The sequence below is a fragment of the Carlito syrichta genome, unplaced genomic scaffold, assembly GCF_000164805.1.
Source record: "Carlito syrichta isolate Samal-C Ts95f unplaced genomic scaffold, Tarsius_syrichta-2.0.1 Scaffold306292, whole genome shotgun sequence".
Lineage (NCBI taxonomy): Eukaryota > Metazoa > Chordata > Mammalia > Primates > Tarsiidae > Carlito > Carlito syrichta.
Window position 1 is genome coordinate 94292 of NW_007250388.1, and position 19074 is coordinate 113365.

General features: G+C 40.1%; 1 protein-coding gene and 1 pseudogene across 1 annotated transcript in view; one reads left to right on the top strand and one right to left on the bottom strand.

Moving 5' to 3' along the window:
• Positions 1 to 19074, top strand: part of SUN3 (Sad1 and UNC84 domain containing 3) — a 41326-nt gene that overhangs the window by 13409 nt on the left and 8843 nt on the right. The window contains exons 3-5 of the mRNA XM_021714975.1: positions 2833 to 2873; positions 4697 to 4856; positions 5993 to 6077. Of these exons, the coding sequence (XP_021570650.1) occupies positions 2833 to 2873; positions 4697 to 4856; positions 5993 to 6077 (286 nt within the window). The remainder of the gene's footprint in view (positions 1 to 2832; positions 2874 to 4696; positions 4857 to 5992; positions 6078 to 19074) is intronic.
• On the bottom strand, positions 17660 to 19074 carry LOC103265279 (annotated as a pseudogene).

Sequence of the window (19074 nt, forward strand, 5' to 3'; positions counted from 1 at the left end):
GATGAGGTCTTGCTATATTGCCCAGGCTGGTCTTGAACTCATGGGCTCAAACAATCCTTCCACCGCAGCCTCCCAAAGTTCTGAGATTACAAGCATAAGCCACCACTCCCGACTTCTTTCCACTTTTATTTCCTCACTTACTTTTTGTATGCTATATGTATTTCTATAGTGGATCTCACCTGAAATGCTTTTGGCATGAGGCAAAATAGAAATTTTTTTTAATTGCAGAAAGCTTGAATATTTTAGGAACGCTCAAATATATTCATCAGCAAATTGATTAAAGAGCATTTTTTATACAGTATGTTCTTTTAAGGCTAGACAAGAAAAAAGAAATAGAAATTGAAAACACTTCCCCTACTGACAGGAAGCTTGCTCAAACAGAATTTGTGAAACTAGAAATGAGGATCTCTGATGACCAATAATATGCTCCCAAATCCACATCCCTTTCAAAACAAAAATGTTGAGGTGAGCATAAAAGAAATCAAATTGCTGAACCATGCTTTTGTTTCCCTAAGCTTTGGCCCCCTCCCCTATCTTGAGGAGGTGAATCTCCTCTCTCTTTCCCTCTCTCTCTCTCAAATCTACTTTCTAGATAAACTATCATTTCCAATCAAAAAAAAGAAATCAAATTGTTAAGAAAAAACCAAGGTAATATTTTTCTATGAGCTACACTGTGTTCCAGGCTGACACCATTATCACACTTCACACAATCACACATCACATAAGTATCAAACGTTCCTGTGTGTGGCACTATTATGGCAGAGGAAACTGATAGCAAGTCAGTCTTTGAAACAGAAAAGCAGATTCATCAACAGAGAAAGAATGGAGCGTGATAGCATATAGCAGTCACTGTAAGAGGCTGAAAGGTGAACTCCCAAAAGATAAGTCTACTTCCTGACCCCCAGAACCTGTGAATGTGTACTTCATTTGGGAAAAAAGCATTTTCACAGACATATTTAAGACTCTTAAGATGAAATAACCCCAGATTACCCAGAGGAGTCCTAAATCCAATGGCAAGTTTCCTTTTAAATGACACACAGAGGAGAGAGACACAGAGAAGAGGAGGAGGTCATGTAAAGACAGAGGCAGAGATTGGAGCAATGCAGCCACAAGCCAAGGAGTACCTGGAGCCACCAAAAGCTGGAAGAGGCAAGAAACAGATCTCCCTGACGGCCTTCAGAGGAATACACAGCCATGCAGATATATTGATCTCAGACTTCTGGCCTCCAGCACAAACAGAAGAGAATATGCTTCTGTTACTTCAGGCTGCCCAGGTTGTCCTCATTTGTTATGGCAGCCACAGAAAACTCACAGGGTCCCTTCTCTGCTGGATGCCTGAAGTGCGAGCTTTGTTGCTAAAAGGAAGTGATCCCTAATTGCCTAACTGCCTGCTTCCCAGGTGACAGGAAGAATATGCAGATAGTTCAGAATTCTGGGAGCTACCACTGGAATTCTCCAAAAGTTAAGCCTAAGGGAATTGATTGAATGAGTTAGACTCGGTTTTTCAGACTTTATCATTCCTCCACTCCCATCTATATTATTTTCTTGACACATAGTCAAAGATACAGCACATTTAACCAGTGATAAACCACTTCAGTAAAAAGTCAAGGTAGGAGCGTTCTAGACCGTAAAGAATGTCAGAGGCCGTTCCTCCGTGGGCAGCACTCTGGGCCATTTTTACTGGAATTTTCTTGGGACGAGATCACCCTTTGACACTTCTCCTCCCTCCAGGACTTCCAGCCTGTCCACTCTGTTGTTAGCTTCGACATTCTTTAATATTGGTGCCCTAATCTCTACCCTTTGTTCCCTTTTTCTCAATGTAGGTAATATTACTGACCTTCTCCAACCATCTGAAGTTGGAATAAGTGTTGTGTGTGTGCATGTGTGTGCATGTATGTGTGTGAGGAGATGTGTTTGTGCATGTATACGTCTCATGCTAGGTACAGACAAGTGGGAAGGGTGTGCAGGGCTTCAAGAGGCTTCCAGGTTAGTGACCAGTAGAGTGACTAAAATGTGAGCCCCAACCACCATCCTCTGTGGGAGAGCTTGGAAGATACAACAGGATGCACAGAGGAAGGGGGGGGGGTGGGTGCCCCAGCTGATTTGAGAAGCCCAGGAGAACAGAGGTGTTAGCTGGCCCTTGCCCAAAGTCTTCAACGTCTTCTCAGATGAAAGAGGTGGCAAGGCCATTCCCCATTCCAGATAGAGGAACAGGGTCTCCAATAGTCCAGTAGTGCAGACTTGAGTATTGCCTGCATTCTGACATTCACTGTGTCTCCAGGGTGTAGATTTTTACTGATGACCTCCACAGCAGACCTACAGCCAACCGTTGTGTCCTAACAGCAACTTTATCTTTTCCTGCTATTCTTGTCTTGTTTGGGGTGCCACCCCTTTCAAATGTGAGACCATCAGTACCTCATCAGTGTTAAATAAGTGCCTGCAACTTTCTGATTGCTATTACTAATCTAATTAAAAAGTAATCACATCTCTTTCTTATTTATAAATGAGAGACCCTCTCCTTATTCAGGGACAAGCCCAAAGGGCTTAGCGTGGCCCTCTGGTATCACCCTGTGTTCCCTGAACTTTTCAAATCAGCCACCCCACCCTCTTAAGAAACGGAAATTATATTAGTGCTCCTGTTGAATGCCGTGCATTGTTAAGTATACTTGAGTGTTATCTCATCTCCTCCAAATGCAATAACTGTGTACAGATAACTTAGAGGATGCTGCTGTGTTCCACCTGGCACATTTGTATATCAGAGGTTGGAGAGTGATTTCTTTCCTATGTTTGAATAAGCAGAATTCAGAATGATATATCTTTTTTTTTTTTCAGGCCAGACTTCGTATGCCCAAAGAGCAACTGGAACTTTTAAAGTGAGTGAGATTTTCTGATGTGTGCCACTTTATGTGCGATTCTGACTACTGAAATAATTTTGTAAAATTATACAACTAAAATAATTTCTCCATAATAATACACCCACCTTTCCTCTTCATGCCAGGCAAGAACTTTTTTTCTGGCCTTTTCCTCTTACCTACCATAAAAAGGCAGTTCTTCTCTAAAATAATATGCATGCATGGTGAAGAAGGGCAATTTTTCTTTCTTTCTTTTTTTTTTTTGAGTTGGAGTCTCACTCTGTCGCCCAGGCTGGAGGGCACAGTCACCCCAGCGTCAAACTGCTGGGCTCAGGCGATCCTTCCACCTCAGCCTTCCAAGTAGCTGGAACTACAGGTGTGCGCTACCATGCCTGGAGAATTTTTTTATTTATTGTAGAGACGAGGTCTCGTTAATTTGCCTGGGCTGGTCTTAAACTCATGGGCTGAGGAAATCCACTCACCTCAGCCTTCCAGAGGGCTGAGATTATAGGCTTGAGCCACCGCACCTGGTTTCTTAGATTGTTTTCTTCTGATACATTCAAATAAAAATAAACACACTGTTTTAAATATAAGCATATATGTCTATATTAGCTTATCTTTGATCCTTCAATCTTTTCTGCCTCCATTTTTTTTCCTTTTCTTCCTCCTTTCTTTCCATCTGCATAGACATGAAATGCATAAAGGAACGCTAGAAATGATGTCACCAAATACTAGTGCTTATTTCTGGGGGTGAATTTTCTTTCTTATACTTTTCTGTACCTCTTAATTTTTTTTCTTTATAATAAGAATATATTTTAAACAAAACAATAAGACCTTTTTATACTATAGGAAATTACTTGCTCTTTTATATATTTCTACTTCTAGGAGTAATTCCTTAACAAAATATACACTGAAATGTGCTTTCAGTATTACTTATGATCATCAAAGAAAAAGAAAAACAACCTAGATAAGAAAAATCAGCCAGTGTCTAAATACATTAATGTATATCCATATAATGGGAATTATTGAGCCATTAAAATTATTCTAAAATAGATTTAGTGATTTTGGAAGTATAGTGGCACACAAAATTGTAAATTTCTCTATTATTTACTAATTTTTTTCATGGAATAAAAACTGTTAGAAACACACCAAAATGTAACAGTATTTTTTTCTTTGAAGTATTTATATTTTCCCCAATTTTAAACATGTTCTGTTTTATAATTTGGGAAAAAATACTAGATAAATAATGCTTATAATTTTTTCAGCATAAAGAAATACTTATTCACTTGAGGCTTCCTTATTCTTTCTATCAGTAATTTTCAAACTTCAAGGCAGCAGAACCCATCTTGGAAAGTAAAATATTGCATATATAGCCTATAAGACTGGTAAAAGGTAGCTGCCCCCTGGCTGGTTTCCCCAGTCACCCCTTGCCCAAGGCACTTCCATGGAACTACAAACCACATTTTGAAAACCACTAATGTGTTCTCCACTTGAAATGCAAGTTGCTTCCAATTTGAAGGAGGATACCACTGGGATTTAGGATTCACATGTGTCACTCAGCCAGGGGACAAGCAAGGTTAATTGAGCCCTCTCTGCCCCAGACAGAGCCCGGCCATGCACTAGGACATTGTCAACAAAGTGTCCACTAGATGTCTTGGCTTTCCTTATGTTGTGAAATGCTATGCTTTAGACAAGTGGCATGCTTTTCTCTCCCCTCATTCAATAATTTATTTCTTTGACAGCACAAAAACACCTCTTCACATTGCTGGCACCAAAAGTCCAGCATCAGTGATGACACCAACTTGACACCTTCCTCCTCTCATGTTGTGATTTTCCATTTACAGGAAGGAACACCAGACTCTGGAAAACAATTTTCGTGAAATTCTATTTTTAAATGAACAGATAGATGTTCTGAAGGCATTACTCAGCGATATGAAGGCTGGTGTGTATAATTACAGCTGGAATGCCCACGAATACCCTGCCCAGGATCAGGACAACACGGAGGTTCTTAATGAGACAAGGCGGGTTGGGTGGGTGGTGGGATGACGGTTAGTTAGTATTTTCTTCTGGTGCCACATCCCATTACTTCTCTGAGTGGAGTACTGAGTGCTGACTGATATTTGGTGTCTATCCTCTTCTTAAGTTCTGCCCTGATGTATTAGCTTTCTTTCACTAAAGCTTGCCTCTAGAAACCTACTGTTTCATAAATGCTGTGTCATAGAGATTTATTGCATATAACTTACTTCACACCAAAATAAGTAACCGATTCCGTTTCATTTTTCAGTAAAACAAAAACAATCATTCAGAAATGGCAGTCTCTGAATGTCTATATACAAATACTTAAATAGCAGAAGGTTTGTTTTCACCACCCAAATAACTAGTGTATTTAGTCTGGTCAGCATCAAATGCAGGCAAAATTATGATGAGAACCCATGTGCTTAGTTTTGTTGCTTTCTCTTCCGCTGCAACCAGCATTACCTTTTTTTCCCTTTCTTTCTTCCTTAATTTCCACTTTTTGAAATACACAGAAATTTAACACTGAGCACCTGCTGCCTTCCAGGCCCCATTTCATATTTGTCACTGTGACAAAGTATTACAGTTAGTCAGTTAGAACCTGAACTGTTATGCCTGCTCAGAATACTTGCTTTTTTTTTAAGAATGAGGGCATCCTTCAGAACTCAATTAGAGCAGATAAAAAGTTTTTAACATAATCAGTTGTGTGGTCTGTGTAAAATGCCTTGATTTCCAAATAACTCTAGAATGCTCAGTGTTTTCATTGCTAAGCATAGGACACTAACATGGGAGAGGACACAGCTCATATAGCAATGACCTCATTTTACACCTCATAAGGAGAGTATGATGGTGCTGTGGTTAGGGTTTCAGAAGGGGGCCCAGGTCCACTGGGCTGTGTGACCTTGTGGCAGTCCCTGAGAACACATCTGGGCCTGAGAAGAACTGCTCCCACAGAGCTGTGAGGATGGCATTCCAAATCTGTGCACAGTGCCAGGCTCAAAATGCAGTTGACAAGTGTTCACCAATATTATTATGCAGATTAGGCCCAAATCAATGAAATAAATGGTCAAAATTCAAGCAGTTGGCAGAGACTGTTAACAAAAAAAATGTTTTTAAAATTCATACAGGAAATGTCAAACTTGGTCAATTATGTCCTTAAAAGGTGGAGAGAGGACCAAGTCCAGATGGCTGATTATGCCCTGAAGTCAGCCGGTGAGTATGTAGAAAAAGTGAAAAAAATGAGCAAAAATCATCATCATCATCATAATCCTTTACAAACAGTTTTATTCTCTAAATTTCTTTATAAGGAAAACATCTATCTATCTGTAACTTAAGAGGAGGAAAATTAATAAATTGATTGATGGATTGATTGATTGAGTCTGGATTGCACTCTGTCACCCAGGCTGGCTTGCAGTGGCATGATCACAGCTCATTGCAGACTTGAACTCCTGGGCTCAGAGAGTCATCCCACCTCAGCCTCCCGAGTGGCTGAGACTACAGGCACATGCCACTATGCTTGGCTACTTTTTTCATTTGTTTTTTGCAGAAACGAGGTCTCGCTATGTTGCCCAGGCTTCCCTCAAACTCTTGGGCTCAAGCAATCCTCTTGCCTTGGCCTCCTAAATTGCTGGAATTACAGGCATGAGCCACCACACCTGGCCCAATAAAGTTAGATAATAAAGAAGAGAGTAGAAATGGTTGTCATCAATTGCTTTTTGAATACAAATCTCAGAAGGAACAAAACCTGTGCGATTTCATCAGCATGAGTCTAAAAGAACCACCATGAAAGCTGAGAAGTAAGTGACAGTGAAGTTGGGAAATGCAGAAAATATTACAACATTTTATCTTATTGTATTCTAAAATAACTTATAATAATTAATCTAAATGCATTATTGGTGATTAAATGACAGTGTTTAAAGGTTGCTTATAAAGTTATGTTCTTAATATGTTCCAATTAAAATTAATTCCTCAGGGTTTAGGCTGTGAATCATTCATCATAATCTTCTCTTTAATGCTCTGCCTGTAATAGTCTATGAACAATATGTGTCCAATGAGCAATGTGCAAGGAGAGAAGGGAAGGAGAGGGAGAGGAGGCAGAAAAGGTCAAGCACACAGTAGCACTAATTGTAATCCATTATTAGTCAGATTTATGCTGAGGAAATGTATTTCTACTTTGCAAGAGCTAGAGAGCATTTGGAACAGAATGATTATGCAGTCGTGTGCTTGTTGTTTGAGAGAGTGAGCTAGAAGACAGAACTTTCCTGAACTTGGTTCTCCGAGGTGTGGGAAGCATGAATGTTGGGATAAGATGGAGGAGGAAACAGAGGGTTTTTGTTATTGTTGTTGTTGTTGTTGTTATTTCCAGTCTTGGCATTCTGATACACTTCTTTCTGCCTTCTTCCTTGTTTTCTATTGAATATTTACAACTTTCATTTTGAAAAACCCATAATGATAAATGTAGGGCCACAGGTATCCACATGGAGTAAGGAAAACCAGGAAACCTTATGGCTTTTCATTAACTTTCAGTTTAAACACATCTTATCTCTCTCAAGCTATTACAGTGAAAACCTCTGGAGAAATTCAAAAAAGCAACTGCATGTGTGTGGTAAAAAGTAAACAGGCTGGGCTTGGAAACTCTCACCTGTGATCCCAGCAATTTGGAAGGCCGGGATGGAAGGATTGCATGAGGCCAGGAGTTTGAGACCAGCCTAAGCAACATAGAAAGGTCTCGTCTCTACAAAAAATATAAAAATTAGCCAGGCATGGTGGCAGGTGCCTGTAGTCTCAGCTACTTGAGAGGCGGAGGTAGAAGGACAGCCTGAGCCCAGGAGGTTGAGTCTGTGGTGCACCTTGGTCTTGCCATTGCACTCCATCCTAGGTGACAGAGTGAGAATCTCACTCAAAAAACAAAAAAACCCTGGGGGGATGAGTAAACAGAAACAGGCACATCGTAGAAGAAATTAATAACTGCAGAAGTGAGCTGTGTAAGGATGTTTTCTTTTTGCTTTTCTCTGATACCTTAGGCTGAAGCAGGACATAATTACAGAGCTGTAAAGCAGTGGCAGCAGAGTGGGTGGCTAAAATTGTGAGAAAAGCCCCCACTTTTTTAGCCAAATAACCAGAATTAAGTAGTCCTACAGGCCAGAGAATGTGGGGAGAATGCCTGGGAAGGCAGAACTCAGAGAAAGCACCTGCTCCCATGTCTGCTGTGGCAGCTTCCGGGCTCATCCCTCATTCATGGGCACTGACCCAAAGCTGCAAAGCTGAGGCTTTGAGAATCTGGCAAAGATTTAACTATGGCTCAAATCTTGGACCAACCCCTGAGTGGCACATGGGCCAGACAGGCCAATAGCAAAGGTTTTGAAGACTGAGATTGTAACAACCACCCATAAAGAAGGAGGAAGAACTTGTGCTTTGAAAATTTCTGGGCTGACTGGTGAAACAAATGAAAGTATTCCCTAGTGGATCATTATGGGATTCAAAATTTCACAATACAATACTTGATTTGTCTAGGGCACAACTCACAATTACTCAGCATGCAAAGTCCTAAAGAAATTAGACCAATTTCCAAGGAAAAGACAAATCAACACATGCCAACCCCATCATGACACAGATATTGGAATTATCACACAAATACTTGAAACAGCTAGCATAACCATGCTTCATGAGGTGAAGGTGAGTATACTTGAAATGAATGAAAAAACACATGTTTTCTCAGTCAAGAAATATAAGCTATTAAAAAAAGAAACATGACAACTTTCGAGTTGAGCAGTACAATATTTGAAATAAAAATTTACTATGTTTACTTAATAATAGAAAAAAGAACAGAGAAAATAAGTAGTGTAATTCAAGATAGGTCAATAGAAATTATCCTATTCAAAGAAAGGAACAAAAATTGAAAAACATATAAGCAGAGGTTCAGAAACCTATGAGACAGTATAAAGGGATATAATATTCTTATCCTTGTAATTTCAGAGGGAGATAAGGAAGATATAACTGTAAAAAAAAATTTGAGGAAGTAGTGGCTGAAAACATCTCACATTGTGTTTTAAAAACACATTTACAGATTTAAGGAAAACGGCAAATCAGAGACAAGATCAGCAAAGGGAAAGCTACTTCAAGACATAATTAAATAGCTTGAAACCAAACAAGAAGCAAAGAATTTTGAAAGCAACTGAAGAAAAAAACAACCCACACATTACATAATAGGAGACACATTACATGCAGGAGAACAGTAATTCAAATGACTACAAATTGCTTATAAGAAATAAAAGAGACCAGAAGAGAAGGGAACCACATCTTTAGAGTGCTAAAGGAAAGGAGACAGCAATGCAGAATTGTAGATCCAGCAAAAATATCCCTCAGGAATGAAGAAGAAATGAAGATATTCTTAGATGGAGAGAGACTAAGATTTATCTGCCCACAGATCTGCTAAAGGAAGGTCTCCAGCTTCAGTGATGCCAAAAAGAAACTTGGGACTTCAATGAAGAAAGAGCAACAGATAAGATAAATGTGTGAGTGAGTGTGAGGTAATTTTCTTTTCAAGTTCTTTAAAAGATTTATGACTGTTGAAAGAAAGTATTACAACATTATGCAGGGGGAAGGGTGAATAGATTTAGATCTAATACTATGAAAATCATAAAGGAAAAGTCAGTAGATGAGGTTAAAGAGACATCTATGATCGTAAAGACTTTATATGAGAGCAAAATATTAACTCTAAATTAACCATGACAGACAAGGTATGTGCATTGTAACCGCCGGAACAACTACTTTTTAAAAATTACAAAGATATCAAAAAGCCAATAGATAAATACAGATAAATTATAGTAGAAAGAATAAAAATATCAAGAAGAGGGACGCTCGACAAGATTGCAATGGGATAAGTTGAACTGTGAAGATCTCCACCAAGGGTGGCTCCTGAGGGCAGTTCCACGTACCCCCATGGCCACCGCCCACCCAGTGCAGTGGCTGCCATAGCCAGTCCCACACAGCAAACCGCCTCCATCACACTACGGCCTCTGCAGGGGATTGCTACTGTGGTTGTTGCCGGGTGCTGAACAGCTGCTGTTACTACAGCTCTCAGCTCCGGCCCCAGGGAATTCCCAACTCCCTCCTCCACCCCAAGCCACCCCTGGCACACCAAGCTGCAATGCCCAGCTACCTCACTGGTTCCCAGCGCCTGATGCTGGACACACACCATCGTCGCCTGTCACAGCTGATCAACTGGGGCCCTGGACGAGTGGAGAGAGAGGATTGGCAAAAGAAGAGCCACCTACTGTAGCCATTTTCCAGGCAGAGATTTGCATTGCCCTGCCCATCCCCACGCAGCCTCCACCTTGTTTTCTAAGGTAACCTCACCAAAACAGGAGACAGAAGTCCATCCCCTGTGCTGGATCAGACACAGACAACTCAGTTCTGTGTGGCAAATCTGTCAGGCAGCAAGTCAAGGGAACTGACCCAAGTTGTGAGTAACCCTGTTGCCTGCAATGAGAGCAAAGAGTAGGGCTAGAGATCAGAGATGAAGAGACTTTAGACACTCAAGAAAGACTCCAGAGCTAGTCGGGTTTCTTACTTTGATTTTTTATTTTTTTGTTTTGACTGTTTGTTTTGTTCACTTTTGTTTGCTTTTTGATTTATGCTACCTGTTTGTGTTGGGGAAGAACACATCAAAAGGCATGATTTTATTGGACTGTCTTTGTGTGATTACCAGTCTGCTTTAGGGAATTTTCTTTGTCTGTTTTTTACTCTTTTCTGGCTTTGTTCCTCTTTTCATTCGTTAGTTGGTATGTATGTCTCTTTTCCCTCTTACTTTTCTCTCTTTCCAACTTCCTCTTGACCACCACTTCGTCCATTATTTTCCTTTTTCTTACCAACTTTTGTTGCAGGGAGCAAACCTAAACCCCACTGCATGGACAGATTGTAAGGCAGTGGGAAGTGGGTTCCAGGGTGCCCATACACCGGTCGGTGGATGCTGGGATCTGCAGATAGATTCTGAATCACAGTTTCCCCCTCAATTAAATCTCAAAACTGCAAAAAGTATAGCCCCCAACCCACAGTCCAGCCTCCAATGTGAACAAAGCCAGAGGATCCTCAGAAGGAAGAACAGGAGATTGAACAAAAAGAAGTAAAAGCAACCCCACCTTCCCTGAAAAACAGAATTAAAGAAGGGGAGGGAAAGGGGAAGAGAAAAATCTACACAAATGTAGAAAAGCCAAAGGAAGAATATGGGTCTCTCACAGACCCCTGGGAGGTCAGACACTGAGAAACAGACTTCGGGATGCAAAAAATGAAGAGCCCCCAGAATGACTGGTCTAAAACTACAAACCCAGATATCAAGATATTAATAGAGAGATTAAAATGAATTGAGGAGAGACAAGAGGAAGGAGTTGATAACTGAGATAACAGTAGTAAAGAATACTGTGAATGAGATAAATAACAAACTGATAAGCATGGAAAGCAGAATTAGCCAAGCAGAAGACAGAATCTCAGAGCTTGAGGACCAAAATATAGAACTAACCCAACTGTCAAAAACATAGAAAAGCAGCTTAAAAAGATAGAACAAAACCTACAAGAGACGAGCGATTACTTCAAGACACTGAACCTAAGAGCAATTGAACCTCCTGTGGCAGAAAGAGAGACAGAGACCACCCTGGAACAAACATTCCATGAAATTAATCAAGAAAACTTCCCTCATCTCATCAGTAATACAAAAATTCAAACACAAGAGATTCAGAGAACCCCTGCAAAACAATAAATGAGAAGACAAACTCCAAGACACATAGTAGTAGGTAAAAAAGAAAAAATCCTAAAGGCAGCAAGAGAAAAAGGTCAGATTACCTATCATGGAAGATCAATTAGAATAGCAGCAGATTTATCTACAGAAACACTTCAGGCTAGGAAAGCTTGGAGCCCTATCTTCAAAGTTCTAAAAGATAAGCAATTTCAACTAAGAATAACCTACCCAGACAAGCTAAGCTTTATCATTGAGGGAAAATTAAAATCTTTTCCAGATATCCAATCCCTAAGAACTTATGCAGCCACCAGACCACCTCTACAAGAAACACTTAAGAAAGTATTAAAAACAGAAGAAAAGGAAAAAAGAACAACAACATTCTTCACAAGAGTACAGGAAAAAGATTAAAAACACACATGAACCAACCCCAAAACCAAAACAAAGAAAACAAACAAACAGGAACAACAGCAACTCTGTAAGGACCTCATGATAGGGATCAGCTCTCACATTTCAATAATTAGCCTGAATGTGAATGGACTAAATGCACCACTGAAAAGACATAGAATGGCAAAATGGATAAAATATCACCAGGCAACAATATATTGCCTCCAAGAGACTCATCTCACTAGAAAGGACACTCACTGACTCAAAGTAAGAGGATCAGAAGCAAAATTTCAGGTGAACAGAACACAAAAGAAAGGAGGAGTCGTGACCTTAATCTCAGACAAAATATCCTTTAAGCTATTAAAAATTTAAAAAGATAAAGAAGGCCACTACATAATGATAAAAGGTTCAATCCATCAAAAAGAAATAACCATCCTAAACATACATGCACCCAACATAGGAGTGCCAACTTTCATAAAGCAGCTTCTAGGAAAACTCAAAAAAGATATTGACTCTAACACTGTCATAGCTAGAGACTTTAATACCCCACTCACAACCCTAGACAGATCATCGGGACAAAATGAGATCCAGAACTTCAGTGTGACTCTTGACCAAATGGATTTAATTGATACCTACAGAACACTCCACCCAACAACCACAGAATATGCATTCTACTCATCACTGCATAGAACATACTCTAAGATCAAACACATTGTTGGCCATAAATCAAGCATAAACAAATTTCAAAAGATTGAAATTTTGCCATACACCTCTTGGGCCACAGGGTAATAAAAATAAGCACCAACATCGACAAGTTTCCCCCAGAAGCCACAAAGACATTAACACTAAACAGCTTGATGCTAAACAACTCCCAGGTCAATGATGAAATCAAAACTGAGATTAAAAGATACTGGGAAAAAATGAAAATGAAAAAACATCTTACCAAAATCTCTGGGATGCCATGAAAGCTGTAGTGAGAGGGGAATTCATATCTCTACAAACGCACTTGAAGAAAATGGAAGAATCACAAATTAACAGCCCAACAAATCACCTAAGGAAGCTGGAAAAGCAAGACCACCAAAACCCTAACTTCAGTAGAAGAATCCAGATCACCAAAATAAAAGTCCATATCCGGGACATAGAAGACAAAAAGATAATACAAAAAATCAATGAAACAAAAAGCTGGTTCTTTGAAAGGACAATATCGATGGTCCCCTAGCTAGACTGACCAAGAAAAAGAGAGAAAAATCCCAAATAAACACAATCAGAAACACAAACAATGAAGTCACATCTGACCCTGAAGAAATACAAAAGATCATTAGAGACTACTATGTACACTTGTATGGAAACAGTCTTGAAAACCTTAAGGAAATGGCAGACTTTCTGACATCACACAACCTGCCAGGTTGAAACAAGAAGAAATCGAGACCCTAAATAGACCAATAATAATCAAGGAAATTGACTATGTCATAAGAAAACTACCTACAAAAAAAGCTCTGGACCAGATGGCTTTCCAGCAGAATTCTATAAGACTTTTAAGGAGGAACTGATACCAATCCTACTGAAAGTATTCCAGGTGATTGAGAAAGATGGAACTCTCCCTAAATCATTTTATGAAGCTAACATCACATTGATACCCAAGCCAAGTAAAGACCAAACAAAGAAAGAGAACTACAGGCCACTATCTTTGATGAACATAGATGCTAAAATTCTCAACAAGATCCTAGCAAACCGGATTCAACAACAAATCTAAAAAATCATCCATCATGACCAAGTAGGCTTCATCCCCGGGATGCAAGGCTGGTTCAACATTCATTAGACCATAAATGCAATTAAATACATCAACAGATGTCAAAACAAAAACCACATGATTATATCATTAGATGCAGAAAAAGCTTTTGATAAAATCCAACACCCCTTCTTGATAAAAACCCTCAAACATTTAGGCATATGTGGAACATACCTCAAAATAGTAAAAGCCATCTATGAGAAACCCACAACCAGCATACTCCTGAACAGACACAAATTGGAACCATTTCCCCTGAAAACTGGAACAAGACAAGGATGCCCACTCTCACCCCTCCTGTTCAATATAGTATTGGAAGTCCTGGCCACAGCAATCAGAAAAGAGAAGGCGATCGGGGTATCCAAATAGGAAAAGAGGAAGTCAAGTTATCTCTCTTTGCTGACGACATGATTTTGTACCTTGAAAACCCAAGAGAATCTGTCAAAAGCCTCCTTGAACTGATAAAGGACTTTGGCAAAGTCTCAGGGTATAAAATAAATGTGCAAAAGACAATTGCATTTGTTTACACCAATAATCAAACAGAAACCCAAATAAAAACCACAATCCCATTCACAATAGCCACAAAAAAATGAAATACCTTGGCATCTTCCTACTAGAGACATGAAAGACTTTTACAATGAAAACTACAAAACACTGCTCAAAGAAATCAAAGATGACACAAACAAGTGGAAAAATAGCCCATGCTCATGAACTGGATTCAGAATCATCATTGTGAAGAGTCCATCTTACCTAAGGTAATCTACAGATTTAATGCAATATCCATCAAAGTACCAGCAACATTCTTCTCAGATCTAGAAAAAACAATACAGGAATTCATATGGAAATACAAACAACCAAGAATAGCCAGAATAATACTCAGCAAAAAAAAAAAAGCAGTAGGTATCACACTACCAGACTTTAAACTTTACTAAAGTTGTAATAATCAAAACAGCCTGGTATTGGTACAAGAACAGGCATATAGACCAATGGAATAGAATTGATATTCCAGAAGCAAAATCTCAGTTTCTCAGCCATCTCATCTTTGACAAAGCCTTCACCACCAAACACTGGGGAGAGCACTTATTCAGTAAATGGTGCTGGGGAAACTGACTGATTACATGCAGAAGCTTCAAACAGGATCCCTAACTATCCCCATATACAAAAATTAACTCTAAATGGATCAGAGACCTAAATGTAAAACCTCAAACCATAAGCACTTTAGAAAATGAAGCCCCCGGCCATGGAAGTTGGAACTGGCATCCAATTCCTGAGCAAAAACCAAAATGCACAGGCCATAAGAGATAAGATAGACAAGCGGGACCTCATTAAACCGACAAGCTTCGGCAAAGTCTAAGAAACCATCAAGAGAGCAGGGAGACAGCCCACAGACTGGAAAAACGTATTTGCCACCTCCATGTCTGACAAAGTCCTAATAACAAGGATCTACAAAGAACTTAAACGTGCTGAAAAGAAAAAAACAAACAACTCCATTACAAAGTGGGCAAAAGATATGAACAGACACTTCTCAAAAGAAGACATAGGAGCGGCCAACAGATACATGAAGAAATGTTCAACCTCACTAGTCCTCAAGGAGATGCAAATTAAAACTACACTGAGATACCACCTAACTCCAGAATGGCCATCATCAATAATTCAAAAAATAACAGATGCTGGAGAGGATGTGGTGAAAAGGGAATATTTCTACATTTTTGGTGGGAGTGTAAACTAGTACAGCCTCTGTGGAAATCAGTGTGGCAGTTCCTAAAAGCTCTAAAAATTGACCTTCCATATGACCCTGCAATCCCCCTACTAGGAATATACCCGGAAGAACTCAGGTCACTCTATAAAAAAGATACCTGCACATGTATGTTTATCGCAGCATTGTTCACAATAGCAAGATCAAGGAACCAACCCTGCTGTCCATCAAAAGATGACTGGATTAAAAAATGTGGTACATATACACAATGGAATATTATGCAGCCATAAAAAAGAACAAAATCATGAATTTCGCAGCAACCTTGATGGAATTAGAGTTTATAATATTTGGTGATCTCTCACAGAAACAAAGATCTGAGTATCACATGTTCTCACTCATAAGTGGACCTTGAATAATTACCATAATACTATAAGAAAAGGATTGACAGTGGTGGAAAACTACGGGGGGGGGCAGGGAGGGGAAGGGAGGTGTGATTAATGATAGTCAATATCTGTCTGGGGAAAGGGGGGCACCTCTTCAACAAGAGTACCTGCACAATGAATATTTGTATACCTAACCCTTAACTGAATTCCACAATTTTAAAATAAAAAAAAATATATTGAAAAAAAGTCAAGAAAACAGGAAAGGGAGATGAGATGAAGAAAAACTAAAAGACAGGAAGAAATAATAATGAAATGGTAGACCTAAATCCAATCATGCCAGTAGGAATTGTACATGGTCTATACATACTGATTAAAAGAAACTGTTATATAAGATAAAATGCAAGAATCAGATATGTCTATAAGAAAATCACTTTAATTATAATGACATAAATAGTAATCAAGGGAGTTTGTGTTAGTGAAAATCAATGGAACAACACACAGAAATAGTCTACACATATGTGGCGTGTTGACTTTTGACAAAGGAGAAAAGGCAAGTCAATGGTGTTAGAACAGGTGGGCATTCATAAGCAAAAATACACCTTGACCCACAAATTCATACTCTATAAATATTAACTCCATATAGGTTACAAACCTAAATGTAAAGCTTAAAGTTATAAAACATCTAGAATAAAAATAAGAACATTAACCTTGAGTTAAAAAAACTTCTTAAATATCACACCAAAAACTACAATTCATAAAAGGGAAAGAATATAATTTGGTCTTCCCCCAAATTAATTTCTACTCTGCAAAAGACAATTAAGAAAATGAAAAAACAAGTCACAGGTTGGGAGAGAATATTTGCAACCCACATATACGTGTATGCAGAATTTTTAAAAACTCTCAAACCTCCATATAAGCAAACAGACAACCCAATTAAAAAAAATAGGCAAAAGATTTGGAAGACACTTCATTAGAGAAGAATATGAACGTCCAAAAGAAACCATGGAAAAATGTCCCACATTATTATATATATTAGCAAAATGTAAATATAAACAATGGTATACTACACACAAACAAACCAAAACTGATCATACCAACTCAACTAGCAACAACTCAGATCAGCTAGAGACCCACACTGCTAATGAGAATATAACATAGTACAGCCATTGTGGAAAACAGTTTGACAATTTCTTGAGTTAAATATAACACCTTATGACCCAGCAATTCCACCCCTAGGTAATTACCAGAGATAAATGAAAACTTATGTTCACATCAAAACCTGCATGAAAATGTCTATAGCAACTGTGTTCATAATCACCAAAACTGAGAATAACCCAAATGTCCATCAATGAATGAATGAATAACTGTAATATATCCACACAATGAATACAGGCAATAAAAAGGAATGAACTACTGATACTTATTACAATACCCATGAATCTCAAATGCATTGTGCTAAATGAAAGAAGCCATATTCAAAAGGCTACAACTGTGATCTACTACAAAGGGACAGCAAAAGGAATGTCCAGAATAGGTAAATTTATAGAGAAAGAAAACAGATTAGTAATTGCCTAGGCCTGGGGAGGATGGGGGAAATGGGGAGTGCCTGCTAATTGCTATGGGTTTCTTTTTGGGCTAATTAACGGTTCTAAAATGGACTGTGGTGGCTGCACAATCAAGAACAGACTTCCTTAACTGTACATTGTAAATGGATGATTGTATGGTATGTAACATATCTCAATAAGGTTGATTTTAGAAATCAACTAAAATTTAGTAAACATGAGTTGTTTTTAAAACCCACAATACCACAATTTAATGCCACTTCTCATCTTCATGCAGCTCTCGGAGCTCACGCTCCCAGGGGGAACGCACCCCTCGCACCTCCTCGTAGTGCCGTGGATGGACTGCTCCCAGCTCTTCCTTGTACTGGGACTTCTGCAACAGCTCCATGGCTAGCTCACCCGGGATAGCCTTGCGTTTCTCAGCACTCTTCCGGGCCTCCTACGATTCCCGGGCCAATTCCTCTTTCTCCAGCCCTCTTTCTTGAAGTTGTTCCAGCAGCCGACTACTGCCCCCGTAATGACTTCTGGAGCTGGTGGTTGAGGTCATCTTTCTGTCCCATGACGTCTTCATTCTCGGTCAGCCGCTGCTGCAACTCAGCTGCCAGCCCGGCAGTCTGTTCTTGGAGCATATTCGGTTCTTGGGTCTTTGCCGTTTGGCTCTGCTCCAAGGAAGCCAGGCTAGTCCTCAAGGTGCTGTCCTCAGTCCAAAGCCCTTCTACATGGTTCTTGCACACCTGTATTCTGGATAGACACCTGATCTTGCAAGGCCCCGCAGAGCTGCTGCGGGCTCCAGGCGCTCTCCCTGTCGCTGACCTCTCAGCTCTGCCAAGCGCTGCTTGGCAGCCCCAAGTTCCTGCTGCAGCTTCTGGGTTCCAACCAACTGGGCTTTGAGATCAACGTCCCTCCACTGCTGCAACTCCTCAATCTTGTTCCTGCTGTCATTCAATAGCGTCTCCTTTTCTGTCTGCAGATGGCAAAAACTTGTTTCTTGCTCAATTTCTCGGAGAGTTTAGTAAGTTCCTCCTGCAGCCTGGATGTTCCATCCTGCTTTGAGTTCTCCAAGCCTTGCAGCTGCTCCCAGAGCAATTTCTTTTATTCTTTCTCCGTTTCCCATTTCAGCTCCACTTCTGCCACTGGCATGGGGGCCACGACAGTGGGAGCCAGGCTCCCTGGGGGGATCCCCTTGGTCCTTACTGACAGCTGGAGACGGCCCAGCCTCTTTCCTATAGCATCCCTGCAGGGCTGCCACGTTCTTCTGCAACGCTGTTTTCAGCCTGTAGTCTCAGCAGCTCCCCGTCCACATGGGGTCCAGCTTGGGCAACCCCTGCTCCAGCAGCCCCCTCCTTCAGTGGCTGGTTCTTTCGCTCCAGCTGTTTCATCTGGCCGCAGAGCTTGCTGAAGTCCCCCTCCTGGCTGTGCAGCTTTGCCTGCTACGTCTCGTTTTCACTCGGCAGTACCTGGACTTCCTGAGCTTTCTTGCTCTCTTGCTCAATGCCTTTTGAGTTTTGCTGAACTCGTTATCCAGGTAGGCCACCTTCTGTGGAAGACTGGCGAGTTCACCCCGTTCTTGCATGTTTCTTCTGAAAGCTGGTAGTTGTTTGTCCGAAGTTCCAGGAGCTGAGCCTGCATGCACTGAAACCCCTCCTCAGAGAGAGCTTGTGCCAT